The sequence below is a fragment of the Vanellus vanellus genome (assembly GCF_965231255.1).
Source record: "Vanellus vanellus genome assembly, chromosome: Z".
Taxonomy (NCBI): Eukaryota; Metazoa; Chordata; class Aves; order Charadriiformes; family Charadriidae; genus Vanellus; species Vanellus vanellus.
The window spans coordinates 31574097-31601375 of NC_138908.1; the positions used below are offsets into that span (position 1 = coordinate 31574097).

The 27279-nt window shown below is 39.5% G+C and overlaps 1 protein-coding gene across 2 annotated transcripts; it reads right to left on the reverse strand.

Annotated features, from left to right (window-relative positions):
- Positions 1 to 1647: 1647 nt before the first annotated feature.
- On the reverse strand, positions 1648 to 26958 carry CTXN3 (cortexin 3). Of its 2 annotated transcripts, none has more exons than XM_082497841.1 (2): positions 26794 to 26958; positions 1648 to 2204 (listed from the first exon to the last, which is right to left on the reverse strand). In XM_082497841.1, the coding sequence occupies exon 2, from the start codon at positions 2155 to 2157 to the stop codon at positions 1864 to 1866; it is 294 nt and encodes a 97-aa protein (XP_082353967.1). In that variant the 5' UTR covers positions 2158 to 2204; positions 26794 to 26958; the 3' UTR covers positions 1648 to 1863. The 2 variants fall into 2 exon arrangements, with proteins under 2 accessions (XP_082353967.1, XP_082353966.1); XM_082497840.1 differs by lacking the exon at positions 26794 to 26958 and adding an exon at positions 16488 to 16583.
- Positions 26959 to 27279: the final 321 nt, after the last annotated feature.

Genomic DNA, 27279 nt, shown 5'->3' on the forward strand with positions numbered 1-27279 from the left:
TACTGCTGCTTCATAAATATTGACAACACGTTGCTTTAGGCAGCACTGGTGCGACAGCAGCACTGGTGCAACAGCAGCACTAGTGCAACAACACTGTCATTACCTTTGGGAAATTATCTGAAAGTTTGTGTTTGCTTTGATCGAGGTGCCCTGGCACTGATAGATACATAACTAAGGCCAGTACCTCATGGCTTCTGGAGAAGGTAGTTGTGTTCACATCCACTTCTGCCCGCTCCACCTCGAAGGTTACCAGCCCTGCAACAAGCTGTGCTCGTGTTTCAATAGTGACAGATCACAGCCCAGCTTCTCTCTGTGAACCTGTCAGGGAACTGCATCTCGGGCTCTGGTTGCCCCCCCGTGAACTGTGATAGCCAGCGTGCAGAGCCACCCCTCCTTCCACTGCCTCTGCTACAAATAGCTGCAACCTTTAACCGATGGACAGGACAAGCAGCAAAGGGAAATAAATAGCTCTAAGTGCCATAGCTCGGGTCAGAGGCTCAGCTCGGATGAGTCAGCACAGCCCCAGCTGTACCAGCTACGGGGCTGCCTTTGTTTCTCCGTTTACAGGCTGCAAGCCAAAGCACAAAGGAAAACTTCCCAACTGCCTGTCATTATTATAGTACGAGCTAAATTGCTAAATCTAAAGCTTTGACTGAAAACAGGCAGCATGCGCCTTCCCTTCCCCATTCCATGAAAAGTTTGAAAAGCCCGGCAGCGTTAGGACCTTTTTCAAGACTATTCTGTGTTCAGGAGCATGGCCTTTTCCCTCCTGGCAGTACATCAAATGTTGTTACCACTATAGTATTTCAATGCTAAACAATGATTGCAAACATCCACTTGGCCTCTTAGTAGTTCTACTAGATTTTATGCAATCTTTTAAATCTTTCTTTCCCTGACCAATCATGCAGATAGGTTTTTGTTTACATTGACTTCTAGGAATAGGTTTTCATTGTAAAAATACATTCAAAGATATTTATAGGTGAAGAGGGGGGTGGTTATTTATTGATTCTTAGCACCAATGTTTCAGTCACCCAATTAGGAAACAGAACCAAAGCAGTGGGACCTACACACCAAATAAACAGACTGAGTGAATAATGAAAATGCAGGGTTTGAAATACATGCAAGACTGAAATTTGTTTGCACAAGCTGTTATAAGAACAATGCAAAACCTATCTTGATAGAAATCAGCTTTCCCACAAAAGACTAAGATAGGCCAAAATAATTACGTATCTTATTCACAACAAAGATAACAGGCAGTGATTTGTTAGTATTAAGTAGCTTAATCACTGCGTAATGTTAAGAAAGAGCATCTTATTGAATACCCAGGAAAACGTGGAGGACTTTTTTTCTCCTGAAGCTTTGTACTTCTTTCAATCTTACGGTATGAGGAACTTCCTCACTTTTCTTCAGAGCATGGGAGATAGAGTAAGAAGAGTCTTCTGGAGCTTGAAAAGCTGATTTACTACATACAAATCATAAAAACACATTCTTACCTCATTTGGAAGACACCTTCCTCCACAGACTTGTTGATGATAAAGAGGCCATGCAAGAGAAGATGTGCTCTAGTGTGTCCTACCTGGTTATAAGAGATCACATACACTATATATTGTTTCAATGCCTTCTGATGAAAAGTTCTGCTAATGCAACCTTTATCTTTTTCCCAATGAAGAGATTCACTAATCAACTTTCAAAAAATTAACTTGCTTTGGTATTTAATTAAAATCAACTTAATTGTGTGCATATTTGTATGTTGGAACTCCAACATTAGCTGAAAAAATGTAAATGAGAAACAAAATAAAGAGACATGCCAGGATTTTTCTTTCTTTGTCAGAGTGCTAAATAAGAGTCCATAATTTTTAGTCTCTAAGCAAGAGCGTAGTCAAACTGTCCTTTCTCCAGTCCATCAAGTCCGTCAGCCCAGGTTGAGGTTGGCATACTCTGGTAGGGGTCGAGGAGAATTCGGAAGCAGCGAACAATGAGGATTCCCAAGAAAATAAATAATAAAATCACAAAGGCAAACGTTGTTTTCTGTTCCAGGGTCATGCTAGAATTTGGTGTCATGTTGCCAGATGGCACCAAAGTGGCAGTGAATATCTCTCCATCCATCATCCAGGGAAGCTGAAACAAATAATCCCACAGTCGCCTTCTCTTCATCATCAGTTTGCTGAGGTCAGGGTGGAAGCCATTTAGACGCTCTTTGCTATCTGTAGGGCAAGGGGGAAGCAACGTTAACTGTGAATAGCCCTTTTGTTTGTTTAATTCAGTACAACTTTCTCCTAATTGAGAAAAATGAGATGGAAAAGCATTTGACAACAGGTCTGCTTGCCTCTGTGTCATTTATGAGAGACCTGTTAGAAATCCTGTACCGTCCTGGTATCAGTGTAGAATCCAGCCACTGATACTAAATGTCAGTAGACCCTGAGCTGGCAGTAACCTCTCCTTACCTACCATATCATTTGGACTTGGCTAGAACATTTCTGCCCCGCAAGGGGGCAAATGAGGGGTTTAGTCACACTGTTCCAGTGGGTAGTCCACAGAAACAGCAAAATGCACATTTTCCTGCAGGACTGATGAACTGCACTTGATGCTACCCTAAGTTGGAGGAGAGGATTTTGAAAAACAAATGTAGTTATGGCTTTATGCACAATGACCAAAAATGTTTTGAGGAGGGATGGACCAGGATCTGCTGCAGGCCAATGAAATGTGCGTGTCCCTGCCATGGAAGGCAGCAACCATTCAGTGCCTTCAGCATTTATGAAGGAAAGGCATAAACAATTTGTGTTTGAAATGAGAGAAGATTTAGGAAGGCAGCCTGAAGTAAGTCAAGCAGTAATTTAGCTCAAGGGCAAATGTTTCCTCTTCTTACTTAAAATCAGAATCAGGCTTACAAACACAGTTAGCAAGAAAATATTTTTTTTATGTCACCAGCTCTGCCATATAAAGAGAATTACCAGGATTTGGGACTGAACTTGGCTGTTTCTAGACAGCAGACCATATGCTGTGCTACTGCCTGCCTGGCACGTCTGCTCCTTTGACTGGAGTGTCTGCCTACCATTACTTCATCCTCCCTTGCACGCTGGATTTTCCTTCCATCAGGAGGGAAGCAATGCTGGATGCCACAGTTTAGGCCTGGTCATAGGCACCACCGAAATTACCTGTGAAGTGTCCTCAGGAAAAGAAAAGCTTCAAAAGTGGTTGGAGTGCAATGCTGTCTCAGTTGGACATGTTGTGTTAATGGTAAGAGGACGGAAAAGAAATAGAAGAACACAATGCAGCATACAGCATGCACAGGTGAAACTTCAACGTGATTATAATCACTGTGTCACTGGACTGGGGTCAGTAATGATTTATAAGCATGCCTCAGTAACAACAGTTAATAGGTATAAGTGGATTAAGAAAGCACGGTCATTCTAGCATATTGCCAGGATTGTTCTAAAAACTGTACTTTAAACAAAATAGAAGAAGTATTAAAGCATTGAAAACATTGGAACTGCATGGCTATTCATGCCTGATTTAACTTATGATAGAAAGCATAGAAAAATCAAAAATTTGAAAAATTGTCCCAGCTACTGGCTAATAAAAAATGCGGAGGATTGTCTAATAGGAAGAGCCGATACTTTAGGAACAACCAGTTTAATAAAGCAGACAGACTTTTTTTTTTGGGGGGGGGGGAGGTGATGCCTGGTGAAGGAAATAATTAATTCTGGTGATAAATGAACTTGTTGTAAAAAAGAAGAAACTTACAAACCAAGATAGAGTGTATCACGGTGGCAGTGATGCTAGAGTGAAGGCCAAATGTAGTGGTGCCCCCTTCTAAAAGACTTCTGGTATTCTTAATTCAGAAAGCTCTTCAGCGCAGGTGTTATGTCCTGGGTTTTGATGTTATTTAAGTATATGTCCTCAGCTGTACACATATTGTACACACTTAACAGTCTTTCCTAAAACTGCAATCACACAATACAGTAACTATGTTTGCTCTCACAGATCAGAGTTTTAGGAAAGGTTTTCCTGACATTTTTCTAGGCATTATCTGAATACTGTTAATAGCTGTGGGAGAAAATGCAGAAGATGGAAAATCTGTGACTTTCAGGAAAGATCAGCTTTTGATATGCTGGTTTTAAATGTCAGACTTAAAATAGACAAAGGATTCTGTACACAGTATCTTTGCAGTTTTTAAGAAACTTGATTTTAAAAAGATATGTCTAATTAGTGACTCAGCAATAAGCAAATGCAGTTCATTGCTTTCCCTTTGGGATCAGAGCAGGCTCCTAAGTGGGATAAAACAGAGAAGAGTTAGTTATTCATTTTCATACCAGTGAGCACTATTGACTGATTATAGGAACAGGTGAGATGTCTGATTATTTTACAATTAGCAGCTTTTCACACTCACAATCCTAATTTTTATGCTATAGATTATATGCAGGAAAATACTAAGACTACATTGCAAAGCTGAAAGGAATGTACTTGTGAAGCTTTGGGCTTCCAGACAGCCTTCTGAGTGGGCTCATAGCACTGAACGATTGCAAGCTTTTTGGGGCAGGCAGTTTGTCTCCACGGAAAGGCACAATACCTGGCATAACCACAGCCTTTTGCTTCTTTCGACCACTTCTTTTGCAAGCTAAGACTTAAATGAGATCATTAACCGTTTGCTTTGTGACAAAATGATGTTTAAGTATCCCCACTGGCAACATGCACATGGGGACTTGAAAGGAGAAGGTAACTAAAGATAGTAATTGAGTGTATCTATAGACACAAGTAATGAGGCTTGGAAGCACCTCGGCCACAGCCATGTGAGCTTCCACATTCCTCCCCTCTGGTCATTTACCTGGAGCAACTGGTCTAAAGGAGTTCCTGAGCCCCACATCTTCCTCCCTGCCTCTCACTTTCTGTTGTGTCAGCAGAGCTCTGGTGGCGCTGGGCACCAGAGGCTCTTTCTGACTGGAAACATTCTGTACCTAGGAGACTATACAGACTGTACATGGCAACATAACCTTAAACTGTATTTTCTTGCATGTGAACCTCTACACTCCCTGCAAGAGGTGCTCCAGCCTGCCTGAACTCCATCCGGGTTCGTGGTACTGATCAAAGGCTGTCAGTGAGGACAGGAGGCTGGAAGGGGATGCTGAGTAGCTCCAAAGAGAGGCTTTTTGCCCTTGCTAATAGCATGACAGAGATTTCTGCTCAAGGATCCACCTCTAATGCAGATCCCAAGAGGCAAGAGACGAAAACGTGAGTGTGGTGCACCCTATAGGTGTACCCGTTTCAGCACAAAGGTATCCATGCAGCCAAAACAAATACAGAAAATATACAGATCATAACAAGGGAAGTGATAGAAACCAGATAATAGTAATAATAACAACACAACCTGAATAAATTTCTTTTCAGCTTGTTCCAATCACTAAGAGATGAGCCAGGTTATAGCATGGGTGGAAAAGCCTCAAGGTTGTTTAAAAATTAATTGATGTAACCAAGATTTTTCTAGATGCAGACATGCTTTTGGGTTGGTTTTTTTTTTTTTTTTTTTCCCACATCTCAGATAAAATCATAACTGATAGAACAAACAGATTATCCTTTACTTAAGTGACTAGCCCTGATTTTTTTTTTTTTTTAATGCAGAGGTGCCCCCTTCAATTGCTTTCTGTAATGGGTTCCTTGCGGATGTGTTTAATCTTTTGTTTAATGAGTACACAGTTGTACATAACTCAACATCAGGTTGCTATTATAATTTCTCCTTGCCAGTGTGCACACAACCATTAGGTAGTTCAATTATAGCTCTCCCTGATGTGGTGCTTACAGTCTAAAATACTAGATTTATAAAGAAATAAAAAAAAAACAATAATAACTTGCATATCATTAGTGACATTAAATTGACAAGTTAATCCTTCGCACATCCTAAGCTTTAATAGCCTTCATAGAGTTTCAGGTGCCCACCTGCAGCCCAGTAGGTGAACTGTGAGCATAGGAACTGGTCAAATGTCAGCAAATTGTAACTTTTCTGGTCAAGTCACTAAGATTTTTGTACTTAAGATGTCATTGAATTAATTAGTTGATAGAGCTATCTACACATTCGTATGAAAGATACAAATTCTCAGGACTCTGCAGAGTTAAAATTGTTCAAAGCACCTTTGATTGGTCTTTCTGTGCTTTCAGCATTTCATTTGTTTCAAAGTTGACTTTAATCAAAAATGTTTGTATATTAAAAGGGTTTTCTTAGGCTTTACAGTTTAAAGTTTCGTATTTTGACGAAGATGGGAATGGGAAGAATGGCTTTAAGATCTGCACCTCTAGGAACAACATCAACAATTATATTCAGCTTTGTTTTGCTGTTTAAACTGCCCCCTCTTTATTACCATGTACAACATAAATTGCATTTTATATCAACATCCATATGTTTATGTTGTTTTCATGAAAGACTCATATGTTGGTGAATAGTCAAAGCCAAAGAGACTGTAGGAAATCTCATCCCAGTTTGCTGAGTAGAATCTTACTTCTACCCATTTTGCCAATTTCTGTATCCTAACTGTTCATGAACTTGCATATCATCCCATCCTTGTAGCTGCAATAGAGCACAAATACTCTGAGACACACAGAAGCTCTGGAGCTGCCCTTCAGTTGCCATAAATTGTTCCAATACAGTCAGAGGTACACATAGATTAGCATTGCTGGCCCTCTGTCTTTCAAAATACCAAGGAACTGATAACTTAAGAAACTACTGAAGGCATCCAGACTGAACTGTGACATACTCAATCTATGTGTTCATGGATTTAAAGCAAATATTTTAATTAAAAACATTAACAATGAAACACCATATAGAGTGGCAGCATCTGCTTATTGCTATTTCTTGACAGATCATTCACTGCACAACGTTCTGTGCAAATCACAAAAAAAACACAAATGGAAAAGCCTCTGAAACAATCATGTTCAAAGGAGAAATGTGACCAGCAGAAAACCATTCGAGCCCCAGAGCCTTGCAGCCTTGCTAACTCGACACAGGGCCAATTTTCCTGCTACTGCAGCTAGCTATACAGTTCTGCTGACTTAATTACCATCTTACGCACTTACACTTTTGGCCCTGCAAAATTTGATCAATAAAAATTACAATTAAGCAATAAACACATCAAGACATTAAACATCAAAACATTTAAACACATTAAACAGGATATTTTCTTCTCTCTTTTAAGTCAATACTCAGAGACTTTCTTTTGCGCTTCTTGATCACAAGGTCCTGTGGCTCCACTGGGTGCTTCACAACGTATGACTGGTATGCAGGTATCCTATATTAGTGGAGCAATTCGTTTTCCATTATGAAATATCTCATGGAATGTAGCAAGCATACAGCTGTGCCAAGACCATGTGCATGATTTTCCTATACCACCCATACTAGTTTCACTGATTACTCACTTCCTTAGCTACAAAAACACATGACAAGTTTCTTCAGGCTCAAACATCTGTACACAAACTATTTGAGCAAAGATATTTCCATGCACTCACAGCTCACTTGCTGTGATTGACATTTTACATCTACCTTAAATAAATAAAACTTGATTACAAAAAGTACCAGGCTAACAAACTGAAAAACATGTGCCCTTCTCTTGAGCCCAAAAGTGTTTTATGTTCCTTCATACTGTATCCTGTACTGTTGTTTGCTGCACAGTTTAAATGGATGTGTTAACAATGCCCTTTTCACCTATACTTCATCCTTTTCTTCTTACAAGTTTGATGTCAAGCTGAAGTTGCCCTCCCCTGCAGGCACATATCCTCATCATCTCTCAACAGCTTTCAAGGACAGATCTTCGTGTGCAAAAAGAGCCCTTTGGTGCACCATTTAGCTGTTGACATTGTTAAGGCAAGTTGATGGGGTTAATTTTAGCAACAAAACAATGCTAGAAAGGGATCTGTTCTTTTTTCTGTAGACACTCTCCAATATCATGCACCTCACTTTTACTTAATGAACCGTGGAATGTTCAAAATGCAAGCTTGCCTTTAATGTGTTAATGTGCACACATAGTATTTTGAATTCCTCTACACAAGCTGTGTGAGGATGATTTATACACAAAAAAAAAGGTCAAAGTTATTCTAGAAACTTGAATTACTCACTGTATTCGCTAAAGTAATAGCTAGCTTTATGAGGTATTAGTTGTGAAGATCTGGAGGTACAATCTGTGAAACATCGATATATTTACACCATCCAGGAATCTGTGCAATAGTTTGAAACATGCACCCAACAGACAGGTTTTCTTCCTCTGTATACACTCTCCTTTAAAAAGAGAGCATATGGATAGATACACAGGCATCAGTATTGCAACCTTTCCCCACAGTGAATATCTTAAATGTATAGTAACAATAAGGTAACCAAAAATGCTGAAGCTTTTAAAGCCAGTAACATGGCTAATATCCTTATAGTCTGGATCCTACATGAATCAGCAAGTTGAAAATGTTTTGTCTTAACAGTCATAAATCCTTACCAAAAATATTTGCAGCTCAAAATGACAAGAAATGGATTTTATGCTATCCTTTTGGGCACCAGTAAAAGATGAATTGTAACATACTTTCCAGAAAGTAAACAGGGAATACACAACAATATAATCAGAATACATTAATTTAATTATTGTTACTTTGAAGTCTAATGTTAGTATTCCTCACCTGCTATGTAGGACATAATAGACAGTATTAGCCAGGCATATGCAATATAAAGGTTATAACTTTATTAAATAAATGAAGAAAATTAATCAATTTCTGTGAAACAAGTACCTTCATCTAGTCGAGAGGGAACTTGACCCATTTCCCACTGCAGCAGTTACAGGTAGTTACAAGTATCTTTAGTTTCCATTCTTCTGCACCTTTCTTCTATTTCTAAGCATAAAGGATTAGGGACTGCCAAGGAACCGGTGAATACCCAAGTTCAAAAGCTGCCTTTTGAAGGCTTAGAATTTTACACACAAAAAAACCAACCACAAACTCGAATGAGAATCCTATCTGTGTGTTAGAGTAATTAGCTGACAATACAGTCAGTTTTTTAAAGTGAGGCTATAATTTCAGTTCTGCCTCAGCAACTCTTCAATGGATTCTGCTTGGCTGAGTACAGCAGCCGTCTTGCTGCCTGTCTGAAACCATCTTCAGCACAACATTAACATTCGAAAGGTGTACCAAAAAAAAAAAAAAAACCAAACAAAAAAAACCCACAGGGTATTCCCATAACTTTGCAAAATGAGACCTGGAATCTGCTAGTGCTTCTCTCTTCTTCTCTATTGATCGTTATTAGTAACCTGTTTTTTTAATGCCACTTAACTCTTTTTTTTATCTGTCAGTCTGAATATTGATTACAATTTGTGATCTTCAGCTGAATACCTTAATTCTTTACACTTCTGAAATTGTAGTGGATTTTATGATCACCAATGGTGTACTTTCTTAGAAAATAAACTGACCTTGCAATGGGAGAGGATATAATCAGTAACATTTACTGCTTAACTCTGAACTTTTATCTAGGGATTTTTGCCCTGGGAGTTGTACTTGTTTCTACATACTAAAACTGGCCTTGATATAGTTGCTTTTTATTTTGAGGGGAAATATCTAACTAAAGCAAGAAAGTTCCTGTTTTCCCTTCCCATGAGAAAAATGAAGTCAGTTTTAGAATGTCAGTCAGATAGGCTGATTAAAAAAAGGTGGGTTTTTTTTTCATCTGAGAGTTTCTATTAAAAGCAAGCAGACACACACGCACACATACACACAGAGAGAACCCAAACCATTTTAAGGTGACAGAATGTCATTTGTTTTGATGTCTTACAGGGAACTTAAGTTTTCAGATATTCCATATTTTCATAGACAAAAAAAAAAAAAGAATATGGGATATTATTCTCCTCTCATATTTCCTTCAGGCTTCTGGTAAGGACAATAGATTTGACACTCACAAGAATTATCTTCCTTTCTCTGCCCCTCAAAGGTTTCCTGTGGAAGCATCCTTTATTTTAAAACATTAACCCTGCCAAATGCATTGTGGTTGGCAGGGTCACCATTGTGGAGTGTGGGACCATGGCTTTGTGCATGTAATAGGACAAAATATGCTCACGAGATGATGTAAAGCTGCCATCCGGATTACCACAATGCAGAGATGGTCATTTCGTGGACACCCAGGCAGACAACCTGATACTTCCACACACCCTGGGGGTGGTCTGTCTTAAACCCAGGCACAGTCTGGCTTTTCATGCTTTATACAACTATAAACAAAGAGGAAAGCACCTCCTCTTGCTGTCACATAAAAACCTCTCTCAGCACCTTGTCCTTTGCAGGGTAAGCAGGTAATGAGGGCTATCAAGGGACCTAGGTTTGGTGCACACAAATATTCTGTGCGAATGTGAGGACTTCAGTTGCCAGCACGTTGCTTTGCAGAGTAGTTACATGAGGACACACCTCAGTATAAACCACGAGGCAGTCTGCCATACAAATGCATTGTGCTCACATCAGGGTATACCTCTGTCTCTGCAGGAAAACATTTCAGAGATCATTTTTCAGTTCCTTGTTCTCCTTTGCATGCATGGGCATAGGTCAATCTGATGCCATGTTCCTGCACACCCTGAATCCCTCAGGATCTATTCCTCTAGACGAGCTTCAAAAAGGGTGTCCTAGGGCCCCTTCCTACGCTTCCCTTATTCCCATCAACATCTCTCGTTCTGTGACTTTCAAGAGCCAGCTTGTGATTTCCCTTTTTAGTTCTTTGGGGATTTTCCACTTTCTGAACCTGAACTCTGCACAGCTAGGTTTGATCCACCCCATTGCTGTAGCAAGCAACTTCCGAAGGGTTTAGTAACCCCTCCTTGTCTGGAATATTCATGACAAGACTTGACAAAAGAGGCTGGATTACATTCTCAGAAGATTTCTGGCACAGGGATTTCATAACATCAGACAGAAGGTTTATATTTTACATTTAAGTACTCTCAAATCACACAAAGTCTTAGACTCAGTAGCACATTACTGCACCAAGCTGGTGTGCTCTTTGGGGTGCACCTTTTTGTCATGAAGAAACTCTTCATCACATACTTCCCTTTAAACAGTTCTCATTGTGATACAAATTGTCATCCACTCAGCTCAAGAAACTGAGCAAGTCTGCAAGAAAAGAAGGAATGATTCATTTCTTACAGGAAGACAGATTGTAAGACCGTGACTCTATAATCCAGCAATGAGGGAACTCCCACAGAAAGGGAGGTTTGCTCCTATCTATATGCATTTTATATTAAGTAGCCATTGGATTAAAAAAAAAAAAATCAGAAATAGTCCTGGGAGTCACCTGGTTAACATATAAAAGCTTGACATCGCTGCCACAATGTGTGAGCTGGACTCCACAGAAGGTGTATGCAGTGCTTTTGGTAGGATCTGGTCGCAAAAAGGTTAAAGCAGGAGCCAGGAATTAAGTGGAAAAGCCCTGGCATGTCTTTGTCCAAATCGGTCAGAGAGCGAAGACAGGAGGACAGCCTAGTGAGTTCAAGCAGTTATTAGCCAGGGAGAGTTTTGGATATCATTTTCAGAGTTAGGGTTACCATAGTCCCCTTACTGCTGCTTTAGGCAGCTAAAACTTTTGGGTATGTGTTTCGAGTATAACAGATGCTATAGGGTCAGTTCTTGTAAGGCTTACAATGAGCACATCACATCCTGGCTTCCAACCCCAGAGGCTTCAAACTGCTGGATTCTTACTTGATTTGAAAGTAGTATGCTTTACATATGACTTTGAATGAAAATAATGTGAAATTCTGAAATAAACATCAGAAATACACTGGTATTTCAGGTAATTTCCTACAGCACTAGTAATGGGATGAATTTGCATCTCCAGCTATTTAATAGGAAAGTTCCTTTTCAAAGAAAGTTTTTCTCAGCCAGTATCATTAAAATATTTTCCATAGCCTTGACTTGCTTTGCTATAAAGTTGTGTTTTACTCTTAACAACTTTTTGAAAAAGAAGACTTGAAGATAATTACATTTAACATTTAGATGTGCTTCAGTTCCAAAATCTATATCCACATAAAAAAGTGTAAATAAAGGCAGCCCTTCAGGAAAAAACCACATTCTGATTAAAAGCCACAAATGCAGTCCTGAGACATTCACTGCGAGTCAAGACACACTGCTGCCAACTTTTTAGTGTGCTTCTATTTTTGTCTACTCACAGATCTGTTACTTTCAGGAGGTTGAGGTGGGAGTCCCTGAAGTGCTGCTTCCCACCCATTGTACAAGCAGCAGTGTGCCACATACTCAGTAGCAGGTGTCCCACTTGCAGGATCTCCGCCACCATACTTACACAGAGGGAAAAGGACTGGGCAACTTATTTTTTCCTGCACAGCTTGCTCTCCCAGGTGTTTTTACTGAGCTCCCCTAACCCTCATAGCCAATGCCAAGACCTGATTTGCTGTGTCAGGCTGGTAAAGATAAAGCAAAGGAGAAAGATTTCGGCTGAATCAGCAGCATTTGCAGCCCAGCACAGCCTTCCTCTTCTCCCCTGGGAAAGTGGGGGTAGGCCAGGTGTGTTTGGCCCACGGGTCACCAGTTAAGTCGCTTAACACATTGAATCTTTTTTTTTTCCCCATGCAGATGGCTTTAATTGCCCCTAACATCTGGAGGCATCCTTCCCTGTGACATCCATTTGGCTGGAAGGATTGGAACACTGTCAGGTGCTGCGAACATCCTGACCGCAGGCACAGAGTCTGATCAGGCATCTCTCAGAGAACATGGAGGTTCCCATCCCCACTCTTCCTCCCAGGCCCTGCAGCGCTACCACCAGCACTCCCTCACCTCCATCACAAAAGACATTTAGCAAAATAAACCCGCTTGTTATATTCATGCCTGTGAGTCAACTGCACTGTCATTTCAGGGTGACTCCACTGCTTTTCTTGTTTTATGCATGCATGGGGAAGATTTCTTTAGCAGGCACGTGAAGGTGCATGAATATCCTCCTTGACATAGGTCATTCAAAATAACAATGTAGTTTAGACATATTCTGAGGGTAGCAGGCAAGAAACATCACTCCAAACTTCTTATTAGTAAAACTATCTGGAGCACACATGGCTCCCTTATGGTAACTTCAGAAGAAGACGGTGACACGGCACGACCTGTTTTCCTGCCTTGTTTATTTAGCACACTTCTACACTGGAATTTCATCTGTGTGATCCAAATATTAGCCAGCATTTTCCACAGCAATTGCTTGAGCTCTCACATATATGTTCTTTTTGACACATTTTTGTGGGACCAGGGAAAATCGAAAACAATAAAAACCTGGTGCCTTTTTAAAGGGTGCCTCAACCCGTGCAGCAAGTATCTACCATTGCCAGGGCAAAGTGGGAAGGATAAAGGGTTGAGGAGAGTAAAATATTCAGATGTCTGAAGGAAAAGTGGTATTATAGCTGAGATTGACTTTGCAGACTGTGTAGCTTCCCTGCTTTCCTGTCCTAATATAAGTGGTTATCTCACATTTGCATCTACTGCTGTAATTTTTAGCACCAACCGGAGCACAAACCAGTGAGCCTGGAAACCCATCTTGGCCAGAAAAAGTTGGGAGAGATTTTGTTTTGCATTCAGTGTAAATACCATTCATATTCTGATGGTCAGCACTGACATATGTTTATATGATTCTAATCTACAGAGACTTCTGAAATCTGGCTAAGAGCAAGGTGAAAATAGCAAACGTCGGGGCGACGAGGGCTGTTATATCTGGAGAAGGGAGAGGAAAAAAGGGAACAAGGATAAGTTGTGGGGTGACAGCACCTTCTCTGGAGGTAACAAAAGCATCAGTATGATACATATAGCTTTAAATCAAGCTCTCACATTCCTATTTCTGCGTTTTACTTTTATGCAACTGTGCCCCATGACACCCATTTCAGACTCCTCCTAAGTGTCTCCATTTTGGTTTTGCCACAAAAGCTAACAAACCCTGTCCTGCTTTCAAACTCCTTGGAAGTGCAAATTGAGTCACTCACCTCTGACTGACATTGAAGGCTGGCAGGAATGGGGATCAGCCACCGCAGAATGCCGTGTAATATGCTATCGTCTTAAACCAGAGGTGGCATTCAATGCACAAACTCATTGTTCCCTAGTACCTCAGAAGCTGTGTTTGCAAATTATATTGCACTGATAGTGATTTATTTTTCCTTCATTTGTATTCTTTAGTGTACACTGTAGCAATAACAAAAAAAGAGCAAAATCCCTAATATAATTTACATAATTCATCGTAAGAGTCAAGATTTCAGAGTTAATTTACTTTCTTTGCATTTTTTTCTACTTCCCAATTTTGCCTTAATGCAGCCTAGATGTGACACCTAACATAACATGACAGCACTTCTGCTGCCAAAACATAAAGGTTTGTAAAAACTTCTACTTCTCTTCCTATAGTTGATTGACGCAGGCAGCTGTGTAAAATTCAGATGGTGTCTGCACATAAGAGAGTACTAGATACTTTGTGACTGGCAGGTCCAGAAAAACACTAATTTAAACTTGTACCTTGCACGGACACAGCAAAATAAAAGTGTACAGATAGTTCTATCTTTAATCCATAGGCTTATCAGTCATTAAACAAGAAATGTGCAATTTTACAACTGTAATGCAGAAGATTAAGAGATTGAAGCAGGATGCCTTCCAAAAGACATCACTGCATTATATAGGAATTGTGATTTGGTATAATGCAGTTTAGTAATGTCAGTCAAAGCACATTTTATGTCTAAGTCCCACCAAAAAAAATTAAAACAGAGTAACAACATTATCAGATTTTATTGTTTAAGAAATTATAAACACTACCTAGTATGCCTGTTCCCAAATTAGATAGCTTTCCTTAAAACTCATCTCAGAATAACATACAGAGCTTTGGAATAAGGATCATGAAGAGACGTGCGAGAGCTTAATGAGCAGGATGCTGGCTTTCTCGCTGTTTGATTTTGCCCCGATTTTCAATAACTTTGCAGAACTGAGAACTACTGCTGAGAAGTGAGACAGGATTGTCTCAGCAGAGAGGTTGAGTGTACCAGGAATATAACTGCTGACCTTTAGAGCAATTTGGGATGATGAGTATGTTTTTCCCTTTTAAGAATCCTGCTTCCTTTACAAAAGCTGCCTCTTTTCACAATGATGTCATCCTTTGAGAATGTGTCATGAAAGGAAGAGGTAGATCCCTTAAATAAACCCATATAGTTAAAATTTCTGTACAATACGTTACAGAATTCCAGCCAAGGAAGCTGGGAACACCCAAGTGATTCTTATCCACTGTTTTGGTTAAATTAGGGCCTTAAAGGAATCAAAGTCATTCTTCTGGCTAACCCAGAAATGCCAAAGGTGGCAGTGCTTTTTCAGTAAAAACTGCAAAAGTTCCATAATGAATGTTTTACACACCCAGCAGGGCAACAGGTCACACTGACACAGCCAAAATGGAACTTTTTCCCCCACAGCTAAGTGTTGTCATTGAAAACAGCAGAATATAATATCAGGTAATTTAAGTAAATTTTCATAAAAGCAGTTATTTAGTGTGAGAGAATACGACTTGCACAAAGGCTGCAAACAATACATTTGAAATGTGAGCATAATGATTTAATATGACAAAAGATTAGTTGTGCAATGCTCTTTCCCAAATAGCATAACTAGCATATCATAATGCTACCTCTTACTGTCCTGCGTTGTGAAATTTATAATCGCCTGAAAATAAAATTAGTCTCCTTAATTAAAGTTAAAAGCATGTGAGCCCACATAATGAGACACACAGAGACAGACAATAGAGCTATTTAACACGGGATTTAATTTACATTAATGATTGGGGCAACTGATTTAATTCTATTTTAAAAGGTGGTAACAAATCTTTCCTCTGACAGGCCCTTAACACATTAATTAAAATTAATCTGAAGGATTTTGTACAAAAGGTAGCATGCTCTTGAAGGGAAAAGTATGCCAGGTCCTCAAATGTACATTCAAAAAGATATTTCAAAAGCATGAAAGCTTCCCTGTGTACTACTACATTTTTTCATATCAACAAATTTGTCATTTACTAATAGAAATACACCTAAAAATGTGTACCCTTTAGCTTAAATCATAGGTGCTAACATATCAATAATACCCATTCCTATTTTGAAAAGCAATTTTAGGCTGATATTTAAAAAATCAGTGATGAACTCAAATGACACTATTTTTTCAGCCTTTTCCCTTCGCTTTGAAGCAGTAATGAGAAATTACCAAAATCACAAACAGAATCTAAGTTATTGCAGACTGCTTTTGGATAGGCAGCAGTGAAAGGAAGCTAACCCTCCTCCTTGCCACTCGCTCCTATAACATTGTCCAGGTTCCCCATATCACTTGGTGCTTCCTTCCACTGCAGTCACCAGGCACAAGGAACTGATGACCTTTTCTCCTGGGAAAATCTGTAGCTAGACGTTTATCTCCCTCCTTCTTGCTTTGAGAGAGACTTTCCACACCGCAGCAAAGTCAGTGTGTGAGCGACAGCCAAAAAGGGGCAAACTCGTCCCCCACCCCACCTTCCAGCCCTGAAGGTTGCCACCACTCCCTTTGCATCAGACACAGCTGTTGTGCAACTACAGCATAAATCAGGTACGGAAAATCCATCTGGGGAATAAAAAGTGAAACAAAACAAGAAAAGTTATCATCAGATCAGTTAGCATCTCAAGAGAGATGGGCACAGAGCGGGGAACCTGAAGACAGAGGAGCAGGACTGCCTCTTTCAGCAGCAGCTTATTATTAGGTTGGCTTAGCCGCAGCTTGAAACTGCATCCTAAGCCTTCCTGCAAAGCTGGGGAGGAAAATGACTATGCAGTCACTTCTCCTTAGAGACGGACAAAGGAAGAGATTAAAACAGATGGGAGGATCCACGGGTGTGCCGCAGCTGTGGTTACCTCGAGGAGCAGATACGCAGTGGGACTGTAATAGATCAAGGTTGAAAGGGAGCTGGCTACAGATGGACCAGGGTGTTTCAGCAGTTCGCGGTTAGGCTCCATGTGTGAAGAGAGGTGCAAATAAGCTGTAGAAGGAGCTAGGGAGAAGCTGTAGGATAGAAGGCTGAAGAGGGAGAACATTTGAAGGACAGTTAATTGCAAAAACCATGGTTTCAGTGCAGTGCACATGAGAGCAAGAGAAGAGTCTAATGACTGAAAGGAAAGGACAGGAGTCTTTTGAGTATCAAAATACTGGGGAAGAAGCCACAAGAAAGTACCAGCTAACAGGATGTGTGCATGCATGCAAACACAAATATATATTAAGGCATTCGGATTGTAATCAAGCCATAAACTGAAGACGTTTCTGGTAAAGGAGCAGAATTATCATGCCAAACTGCAAGACTCCCAGATATCCATACCCACGTTTCTCTGCACTATTTATTTATACACCCCTTGTCTGCACCAACAGTCACATTGTCAACTGCGAAGTACCCTGTCCTGGTGTAGGTGTCTGTACGTCTGCTATCATGCAAGAGAATAAGAAGATGGAAGCTCACCTTTTCCTAGAGGCCCCATTTTTCTTATATTCTCATTGCAAGAGCACAAGTATAAAACTGAGGGGAAAACTCCAGTGCCAGAGTTTTGGGAGGTGGCTTCTCTATCACAAACTTGCAGAGTGAAAAATGGGATTGTGGTGTTTTAAATTTGATATAATATGGTAAGTCTAAGTCCCCAGAAGGTTACTTTACCATTTAAAGAAAAATAAAAGGAATATCCAAAGGTCTTCCTCATGTTCTCTAGCCTTCTTAAATTACTTTAATAAGAAATGGAAACCACTACATCTTGAAATAAGTAATAATTTTTTTACAGTGAGAAAAATCAATCACTGGAACTGCCTCCCCAGGGACATGCTGGAGTCCTCATCACTGGAGATTTTCAAGATGTGATTGGACAGGGTGCTAGATAATCTCATCTAGGCTCCCTTTCCCACAAAAGGTTGGACCAGATGAGCTTTCAAGGTCCTTTCCAACCTAAGCTATTCTATGATTCATTTGATACATCTCATATGTCAAAGATTAAAACCAAAGGAAGAAAGAGAGGGACAACAAACATTGTTCTGGGAGATCTCATTTCATATCATAAAGCTGCGAAACACCCATTATATTTTTTAAAACTTTCTATACTCCTAAATTGTTTTGATTATTCTCAACCACTGCATGATACAGCATTTTGAAAGCCAACTTCCAGCATCTCAACCTTCAGCCTTGTAAAAAGCAGACTGCAGCCTTGTCAAAGGCAGGTACAGGGGTGATTTCTAACTGCAGCTTGCAGCAATTAACACTTTTCAGTGTTTTCATACTACCAAAAGAGTGCTTCATTGCCTCCATGAGCACAGTCTTCATGAGCAAAAGCATTTAGCAATAAAGCTTTTTGATGACATTAGACCTCTGTTGCCCTTAAGGCTTTCCAGATGATAAAACTACATTTAACATTAATTGCATTTAAACCTAAGATACAAAATAATATTGAAGCAATTGTGAAGCTTATAAAAGAAGCTGGTTTGACAGAACTAGAGTCTGCAAGCTTTTGCCTCTTAGGGTCTGCAATGGTATGACAGTATCTGCCCTGCTCTCTATCAAGGAAACTTTGGTTTGGTGGGACATCTAATGGGCATGAAAAAAGTTAATATTGATTCACTAACTCTAATTCACTCCTTTACTGCCAGCAAACAGCAAGAAAAACGAGATATTGTGCAAAATCCTCGTGTGACTTCAAAAAGAGACCTCTGGATTTTTATTTAAAACAAAATGTTAATTGGGCTACATATTGTGTAGCTAATAGCATGAATCTTTCAGAAGCCAATATTGCTGTTAATGTTGGTCAGACGGTTTATTTGACAAAGTCAGTCTTTTTTCTACTATCAGAAATTATTTGAAATACTTCCTATTGAAGCGGTGAGCAAGAACAACCCACAACTTAGCTGTGCCTGGTCACACATCATAGCCTCTTCGCCCAGACTCACAGCATGTTAAGAGGCAGTTCTTCTCCCCTCCTCTGAGATGTCTACGTGCTCCGTGATTATCCCTCCAGGGGTTTTGCAATTACTTATTCAAAACAACAAACCTATTAATCTTGCTTTCCATTTTCTCCCTGTGCCCGGGCATTCTGAAAATCTGCATGCATAGACCTCCCGGTCTCACCCTGCTATCCCACCTCCCCTGCCATCTCGGAAGTGCTTCTTGACACAGGTCCTATCAGAAGGCCTTAACGAAGCTGCTGTCCTCTGCAGGATTTTAGCACGTGCAATTGCATCTGCTTCTAGTCAACAGAGACAACTTAGCATCCTCTTGATCTATACCCCTAGTAGAGAATCTGTGCAAAATAGCTGCACTTGAGTCATCTTCTTCAAGTTGCCCTAGCCTGATAGAGAGCAGCCATCCTGTAAAAAAAAAAAAAAAAAAAAACAAAACCAAACAGATTGATTAACTGCCATTTGCTCATCAGTGCCTCTTTCACATTTGTGAGGCAATGAGGGTGCCTTCGCAGCACTGACACTGCAGTTCACCTTGCAGTGGTACTTGAGCTTTCTCAGGGAAAGCCCGGAGGGAGAGAGTACAGCTACTGCGTCGGCTGCACTTCACCTGAACTAAACTCTTTGCTTTTTAGCAAGGCAATGCCTTTACACCATGAAATGCAACCTTGCTTTGCCATGGCTGGCTGCAATAACTGTAGGTATTAAAAACAGCTGCAAAATCATCTGTTTCTATTGTTTATCCTGCTGTGTTGCTTGTCTAAGTGTCTTTCGTTTCAGTGAATTCTAACTGCTCACATAAATGTTTTCTCTTTGCCTTAAATTCAGTATCTTTAAGTTTCATCCAATTCTTTATCACAATTGAGAGGGCATATTATTACATTCTCTTTGATTGTTTTTCAGTCCCAGTTCAGAAAAACCTGCTGTGCAGGTTTCTTGGTAGACTTGAACTATTTCATTTTTCTGCACATGATCCTAGCAAAATGCTACAGAGAAGGCCTCTTCAGTAAGAGGAGAAGGAAGATATTTTTAGGATACTATTTTGATGGATATTTATAATGAGAAACTCTAAAACTGTGTAACAAAATACATCAAATGTCTCTCAATTTACTTTTATTTCAGGATAATATGGTTTCCTGCAGATAATTATGATCTTGCAGACACTGCTTTTTCCAGTGAAATGTGTTTCTCTGAAAATTCTTACTAAAGCTTTCGTATTTTTTCACTAAAAATACCAAAATGACGTCTTCTTTAAAACATAAAAATAGGGATGCAAATCTCATTGTCCCATTCACAGCCTATTCCTGTAATTACAAACAAAACTTGAAATTGATGTCTTTTCAGTCCCATTATTTGAAGCCAACATGAGATTTTCCCAAGGCGAAACCAATTACACCAAAATTATTCTGGCAGATGTTTGTCTAACATTCAGCAGAGAATGCTTCTCCTCCTCCTCCTCCTTCTCCTCCTTCTCCATTTCATGAGCCGGTTGTATGCATTTGGATCCCACTTGCCTGCTTATTTCTGCCTTTTGATGGCTAGAATCTTCATTTTTCTCTAAGTGGAAGCTGAAGTTCTCACGTGTCACACACCAGTAGGAACCAGGCTTTAAGTAAAACATCAAATAGCCATAATTAAATTGCAGGAGTTGGCAGCATTGTCTTAGCTTGGTGAGAAAGAAAAGCAGGCGAGTTTTTGAGTAGCTGGAGGCTCTCAAGTGGTGTTCTGACTCACACAGAGGGAAACCACACAACCTTATTATGAGAGCTTCTTTTTGCACCTTAATCTAATTTGACAGTCCTGGGGCTCAGTTGGTTTTCAGAAGAGCAGTATCATAAATCACTGTTATTTCTGTCCTTACCCAGCAAGAAACACAGACACCATATTATGAGACCGCTTCTTCAGATTAAGTTTGTTTGGAAGTGCTTTGAACTCCACATCGGATGTCCCTTATAGTTTAACGTTTAAACAAGAGCTGTGTACTACTTACCATGAATCACTGAATCTGTGACTGACTTTACGGCACAATTGTAATGATCTGATGAAAAAGGCTGTGTTTTTTTCTGCTAAGATATCCACTGGATATCTGTGGATAGGTTCTCTGTTTTCCCAGTGTCCTTATGACCAAAAGTAACAATAAAAAAGAGAATAACTTTTGGTCTTGTCCAATATGTTTTTGAAAATGTACTTCCAGAAGAGTACTATCTTTAAAGAAAATGTCATAGTTTCTTGGGAGTTAGGGACAAAAAAAAACAGCTAAGGCAGCACAAGACAGTGGATGAAGATCATGTGGGACATATGTCAACCTGAAGCAGGTACCTAATAAAACTGCATTTCTACATAAGCATATTAAAACTCACAGGCTCAAGTGTGACCACAGATATAGTTGGAGACAATAGTAAACTAGATATGGGCTTGAAGATGTGATGGAGAAAATGATGAAACTTAACTATATCGGCATCCTCCCATCTGCAGGCAACTGCTGATTCATTACACAGCAACCAATCGAGAAGGATAGTTTCAAGAGAAAACCAATCACAATGTTGAAGAAAAATAAAAGAACAATCAAAGCAGGGAAACAGGTTTGCTGCTCCCCTAAGAAAGGAGCAGCAACTGACGGAAAAGTACGCATCAAAGGAGACAAGAAAGGAAGCAAATCTCAACAAAACAGGGATTGGGGCTCAAGAAAAGAGGAACTAGGCAGGCAAAGGCTCAAGAGAAACCACAACACAGAATGGCCTTCTCACAAATGACATTATTAAAGCCCTGGTTCTAGGGAAGAACATGTCAAGCACAAGTGTGTTGTGGGGGATGGACAAAGAAGACAAGATTCAGGTTATCTCCAAGCGAAGTCATTCTCTTCTTGGAGGAAAACAACAAAAGTAGGACAACAGAACAAAATAACTAGGTTGCTCTGTGTTTGGATCCTTGAGAGATGGTTGGTGGCAAGCTTTGCCTTCTCAAAGGATGGAGTCTACCTGAGTCCTTAAGTCACTTAAACTAAGCTGATAGATCTTCCGTGGAAGAAGAACTAAGAAACAATCTAAAGGTATTTCCTGTTTTCAGCTTATGCCCTTAGCAAAGGCAAGTAGAAGTACTATGGCCTTTTGTTGGCATAATGTTTGGTGAAGAATAAAACTGGATATTAGCTCTACGAATAACTGAGCATTCTAGTAATAGCAGCATTTCCTCTCCAGTCCATATATGAAAGACAGTAAGAACACAAAAATATAAAATACACTTATTAAAATAAAACTAATAGGAGAGGCAGAGCACAAAGATGTTTGTGAAGAGAGAACAAGATGTCATGTAAGAAGTGAGAAAACTTGAGGACACAAGTAACTGAAATGGGATTAAATTTCAGAACAGAGACCCCTGCTATGCATATGGAGACAAATAAAAAACTTCTGCTTGAAGCTGAGAATTGACTAACAAGTGAAAGGAAAGACCTGGAAGTATGTATCTGATCACAGGATGAGTACAAGTACTCCAGATAATTACTTAGAGCAGTTAAATTAGGTTCTTGGTGTCCCTTTATATGGCTAGCCATCTCTAGAGACCACAGATATGCCTCTGAGTTCCATGAGCTGCTATGGGTTACAGGTGAGCCCAGCATCAAAAGATAATTCAGATGTTTACTTGAATAATAAATTAAATAATAAAATTAACCAATTAAAATCTTACTGATATCCGTGGGGAAAAATGTTAAACAAGCAATCAGGAAAAGCTGTGCAATAAGTCTTGTAAGTTGCTACACTGATTTTTCATTATTTGCTTCTTCCTCAGAAAGTCCATAGAGCTCCAGAAAAACACAAGATGACTGGAGGAACACATAATTCTAATTTAATATAGAAATATAAGCAGAACTTTAGCATTAGGAGAGAACCATCCTCTTGAGTTCCCACAGTCTATCCTAGGTCCTTAATAAACGAATTAGTCTGATTTTTCCAGTTTTACCTACAAAATTGGTTGAAATTCAGATTGTTCTAATTTTAATATGTTAAAAGTAAGCTAACAACATGAGATGCAGATTAGTGCATTCTAATTTTATACTTGTTATTGAAATCAATGAATGAGAGATCAAAAATTCTGCAGTGTGAACATGTTAAATATAGATATTTTGGGGTTTCATATTGTTTCATTTTGTTTTAAAGTTCTGCTAAAACTACTTCATCTTCATATGTCCCTAGTTGAAACTATTGGAATACTATTACTACATTATTTAGCGTTCTTTACCAGTACCCACATGAGCCACAATACTCAATTTCTAATGACAACTGTGAAGAAATATCAAAAGGGAGTAGGATTACTTTTTTATAAAATTGTTTCTGGGCTGAAAGAAAGTATGCAGGACAGGGCACATACAAGTTTATTAGTATAGATATATAACTGCCAGTAGATGGAATCACTTAACTCATGGCACCAAATGCTGTCAGAATAGAAAATCTACCACAAAATTCATCTGTCTTTGTGTATTTTGCTTACTTTTATTTTGGAAGATTGCTGCGAAGTGTATTTTTCTCCCAGAACTTCCCTCTGTGGAGAATTTCAGACTCTGGTTTTCATGCTTATTCGAGACAACATGAAATTCTGACACTTGAAAAAATGCAATGGGGTAGGATGTGACTCCCATCCTCCTTGAAGCTCCCCTCTTCTGCATGCCACCAAGGACATGCAAATAGATAAAAGAAAAAAAAAAAAAAACAAAAAACAAACACAACAACAACACAACAACAACAAAACCCAACCAATTTGGCAAGTAATTAAATTGTGGCTGTCAGGCATGGGTGCTCCCTCTGGAGAGATCTGTTCTCAAGTCCATGAGGGCTGGTATTTTTCCCATAAGGATGGTGTTAGGAATAGGGTTTCCTCACAACCACTCTGGGATCAGGCAGCCTCTCAGCATTTGTCTGGAATGGACAAATGGACAAGAGCCGCACGTTTCCTTGATGGTTGTGCTTGGATCCAGGTGTTTCCTCTTGTTCAATGACTGTATTGTGACTGTTTGTTAACCATAACTTGTATTTCCACAGCGGTGACAGGATGGGAGTAAATGCCACAGATAGCCTATGAAACACTCATTTTTGTGTTGTTTCCCAAGACTCCCAGTCCACACTGAAGGAAGTGGAAGCTTTGTATCAAAGCATACATTCCTGAGCAGGAATAGGCATGGGGTTAATAGGAACAGAAAGTAACCTGACATTTACCTTTTTATTAGTAGAGTAGAGAAATAATTAGCCTAAGCTGATGACGAAGCTCTGAATAACGTTACCAGATTTAGAATCATAGAATGGTTAGAGTTGGAAGAGACCTTAAAGATGATCTCATTCCAATGCCCCTGCCATGGGCAGAGACACCTCCCACTAGACCAGGTTCCTCAAAGCCCTGTCCAGCCTGGCCTTGAACACTTCCAGGGATGGGGCATCCACAACTTCTCTGGACAACCTGTTCCAGTGTCTCACCGCCCTCACAGTAAAGAATTTCTTCCTAATATCTAATCCAAATCTACCCTCTTTCAATTTAAAACTGTTACCTTTTGTCCTATTGCTACATTCCCTGATAAAGAATCCGTCCCCACCTTTCCTATAGGCGCCCTTCAGATACTGGAACGCTGCTATAAGGTCTCCCTGGAGCCTTCTGTTCTCCATGCTGAGCAACCCCAGGTGTCTCAGCCTGTCCTCATAGGAGAGGTGCTCCAGCCCTCTCATCATCTTTGTGGCTCATCATCTTCCAGACCTGGACACAGTACTCCTGATAGGGTCTCATAAGAATGGATTAGAGGTGCAGAACCATGTCCCTCGACCTCGACATCTTGTCAAGTGAAATTAATGGGCTATCTGTAAGCTAAATGCACACTATCTAAATGTCTTTGCAAATAGCCACAACACTGAGATACTAAGTAGGTTTGCCTTTTCCCATACATATTTCTTAGAAATACCGAAAGCTGATAATATTTTCTTTTCCATTTAGTTCAAAATCTATGAAAATAAAGTCTCTGTTGTATAAGAGAAAGAAGAGTTTTGCAAATTTTTGCATATTATTTGACTTACAGGAGAAGCACTGTCAGCAGTAGTTGTCATAGCAGTTTGGAGTCAAAGTTGGAAAAGAGAAATGTGATACCGATAAATACAGGTAGTGGAAGTAATGGGCATGAATTTTATCTGCTACAGCCGCTATTTAAGACCTTCCAGTACATAAGCATTATTTCCAGTATTTCCTCCAGAGGCCTGAAACAAGGGGCTAAATACTCAGTTGTTGTGGTTTAGTTATACTTCCCTGAGTTTATATGCATTTCAGCGACCTAAGGATCTAAGAGGTGGTGCTTTGGAGTGGGTTAAATGTGAAATAGAGAGGGGTATTAAAACCAGATAATTTTAATTAACTTCTCTAATTTTAAAATACCTGTCTAACACTGTCATTCCAGTGTGTTTTGATTTCTTTGGAACTACATCCTAAAAAATCCCTCTCAAAATAAAAAATAAATAAATTTTAAAATAAAAAAAGAAGAAATAAAGAAACCAAAACACTTCTGAGGCCTTGAAAAGAGCTGACTGTTTCTATTAAAGAAACATCTACAGGAAAAAATTCCCTCACAGAAGGAAGGATAAGAGATTGGGAGATTTCCTGCAGACGGGAACTAATATCACCTCGGGGGAATGACCTTTTTGATTTTTTAATCAGAGGTTTTTTTGGTTTGTTTAGATAGAAAGAAAAATTGACTAAAAAGCCAGTTTTACATATAAGACCTCCATGACCAGATTAAAGTTATCTGCAAAATACTTTCAGTATTTTCATGGCTCTTTTGATGCAAACTTATTCTCTGAATATTTCCAAACAATTTAAGATAAACATTCAATGGGATTTTACTACCTTCCCCTCAAATTGCAAGACTACTTTTTACAAGTAGTTGGCCTTGGTTCCTAGCTACAGGAGAGGGCACAGATACCTGAGTTATCTTCAAGGTATTGTTTCAGGGGCAGCAGTTCCAGTGGGAAACAATTTTTGAAACACAATCAAAATCTTAGGCAGAAGTTACTGCACTGCTAACATTAAAAGAAGCTAAATGTACTTTTTTCATTACCATTTCTGAGCTTTTCTGTTCAGATTCATGACTGACTAGCAGTTCTCGGGTTTTTAAAGCACGGTTAGCATTTATTTGTCACATGGCAGACAACTTATCTCCCTACTGCTGGTTAACGAAAGTAATTTATTCCTCACAGGGCTAGACCCTGCTGTCTCCTGGCATTCAGTGCCACCATGTGGAGACATGAACTGTTACCGTCTGGATGACAGAGAGCATTGAGGAGCGTTTGCCCAAAGGCCCAGTGCTTTGGTTCTGTAGATTCAGAGATTCTTAGGAAGGATATTTGTGTATGACAGATCTCCCAGATGTATCTTTATCACTAGCCAAGATCTAGGGACAAAGTAGTACACACACTTAAAAACTTGTATTTGCGTTAGTGAAACCAACTTTGGAAAAAAAAAAAAGTCCAGTAAAATGCTTGGCGATTAATTGAGATCATCCTTAACACTAGAGATCTGTTCAGCTAGCTGCCACATCTTCCCCTTAGGTTAAACTACAACAGTTTTTCTTAAATGACAATGGACTCTCTTTTGCTCAAATCATCTAAAATGGCATTAAAGCATCATCCTCTGGAGTTTATAGGGTACTACACTTTTCAGTGGCTTTTCTCAAGGACATGGCTACATGTCCTTCCTCAAGAAGATGCCTTCCTCAAGAAGAAAAAAAAAATCTGTTTTATCTTTCATTCATATATAAATATACACATATATATACATACACATATACACCTACGCACATGTACATAAACACACACACACACACACACAATGTTTAACCTTAAGGCAGAATTTGGGGGAAATGTTGGTTTTCTTGTGGTCACCAGCCATTTCAGCTTTCCGGAGCCAGGATTTCAGCCTGTGTGGGTTCCAGAGTGAATGGAAGACATATCCATGAGAACAAGTAGAAATAAAAGCATAAAATAGTTTGTGCTCACTTCCAAATTATCAGAAGTTGTAAGTTCTGAATGGTCATGTGAAGGTCTGGAAAATACACGTGACAGTTGAGTGTCCTATTAGCAAATGTCAGATACTGCTATGGACTTTTTGGCACATGTGTTTCCTGGCAGACAACACACACGTTTGGCTTTTGCACAGCAAGTCTTGTAGGGAGGTCAAAATGACCTTCCAACAAACAAGATACCAGTATTTCTTTAAAGTAGATCCATGATGAGTTTTATTGTCAGAAAGAATGCACTACCAAGAATAGCAACAGCACATCATTAACTCTATTGAAGCTGATAGCCTGTGGTCTGTCTCATTACT

What these genes read in the sequence shown, in the direction of transcription:
- CTXN3 (XM_082497840.1), bottom strand. Translation starts at nt 16,575, where the DNA reads ATGGATTTTCCGTACCTGATTTATGCTGTAGTTGCACAACAGCTGTGT. An exon ending in GCAACCTTCAGGGCTGGAAG is followed by an intron (nt 2,205 to 16,487) that starts GTGGGGTGGGGG and finishes CTTGCCCTACAG; the next exon opens with ATAGCAAAGAGCGTCTAAAT.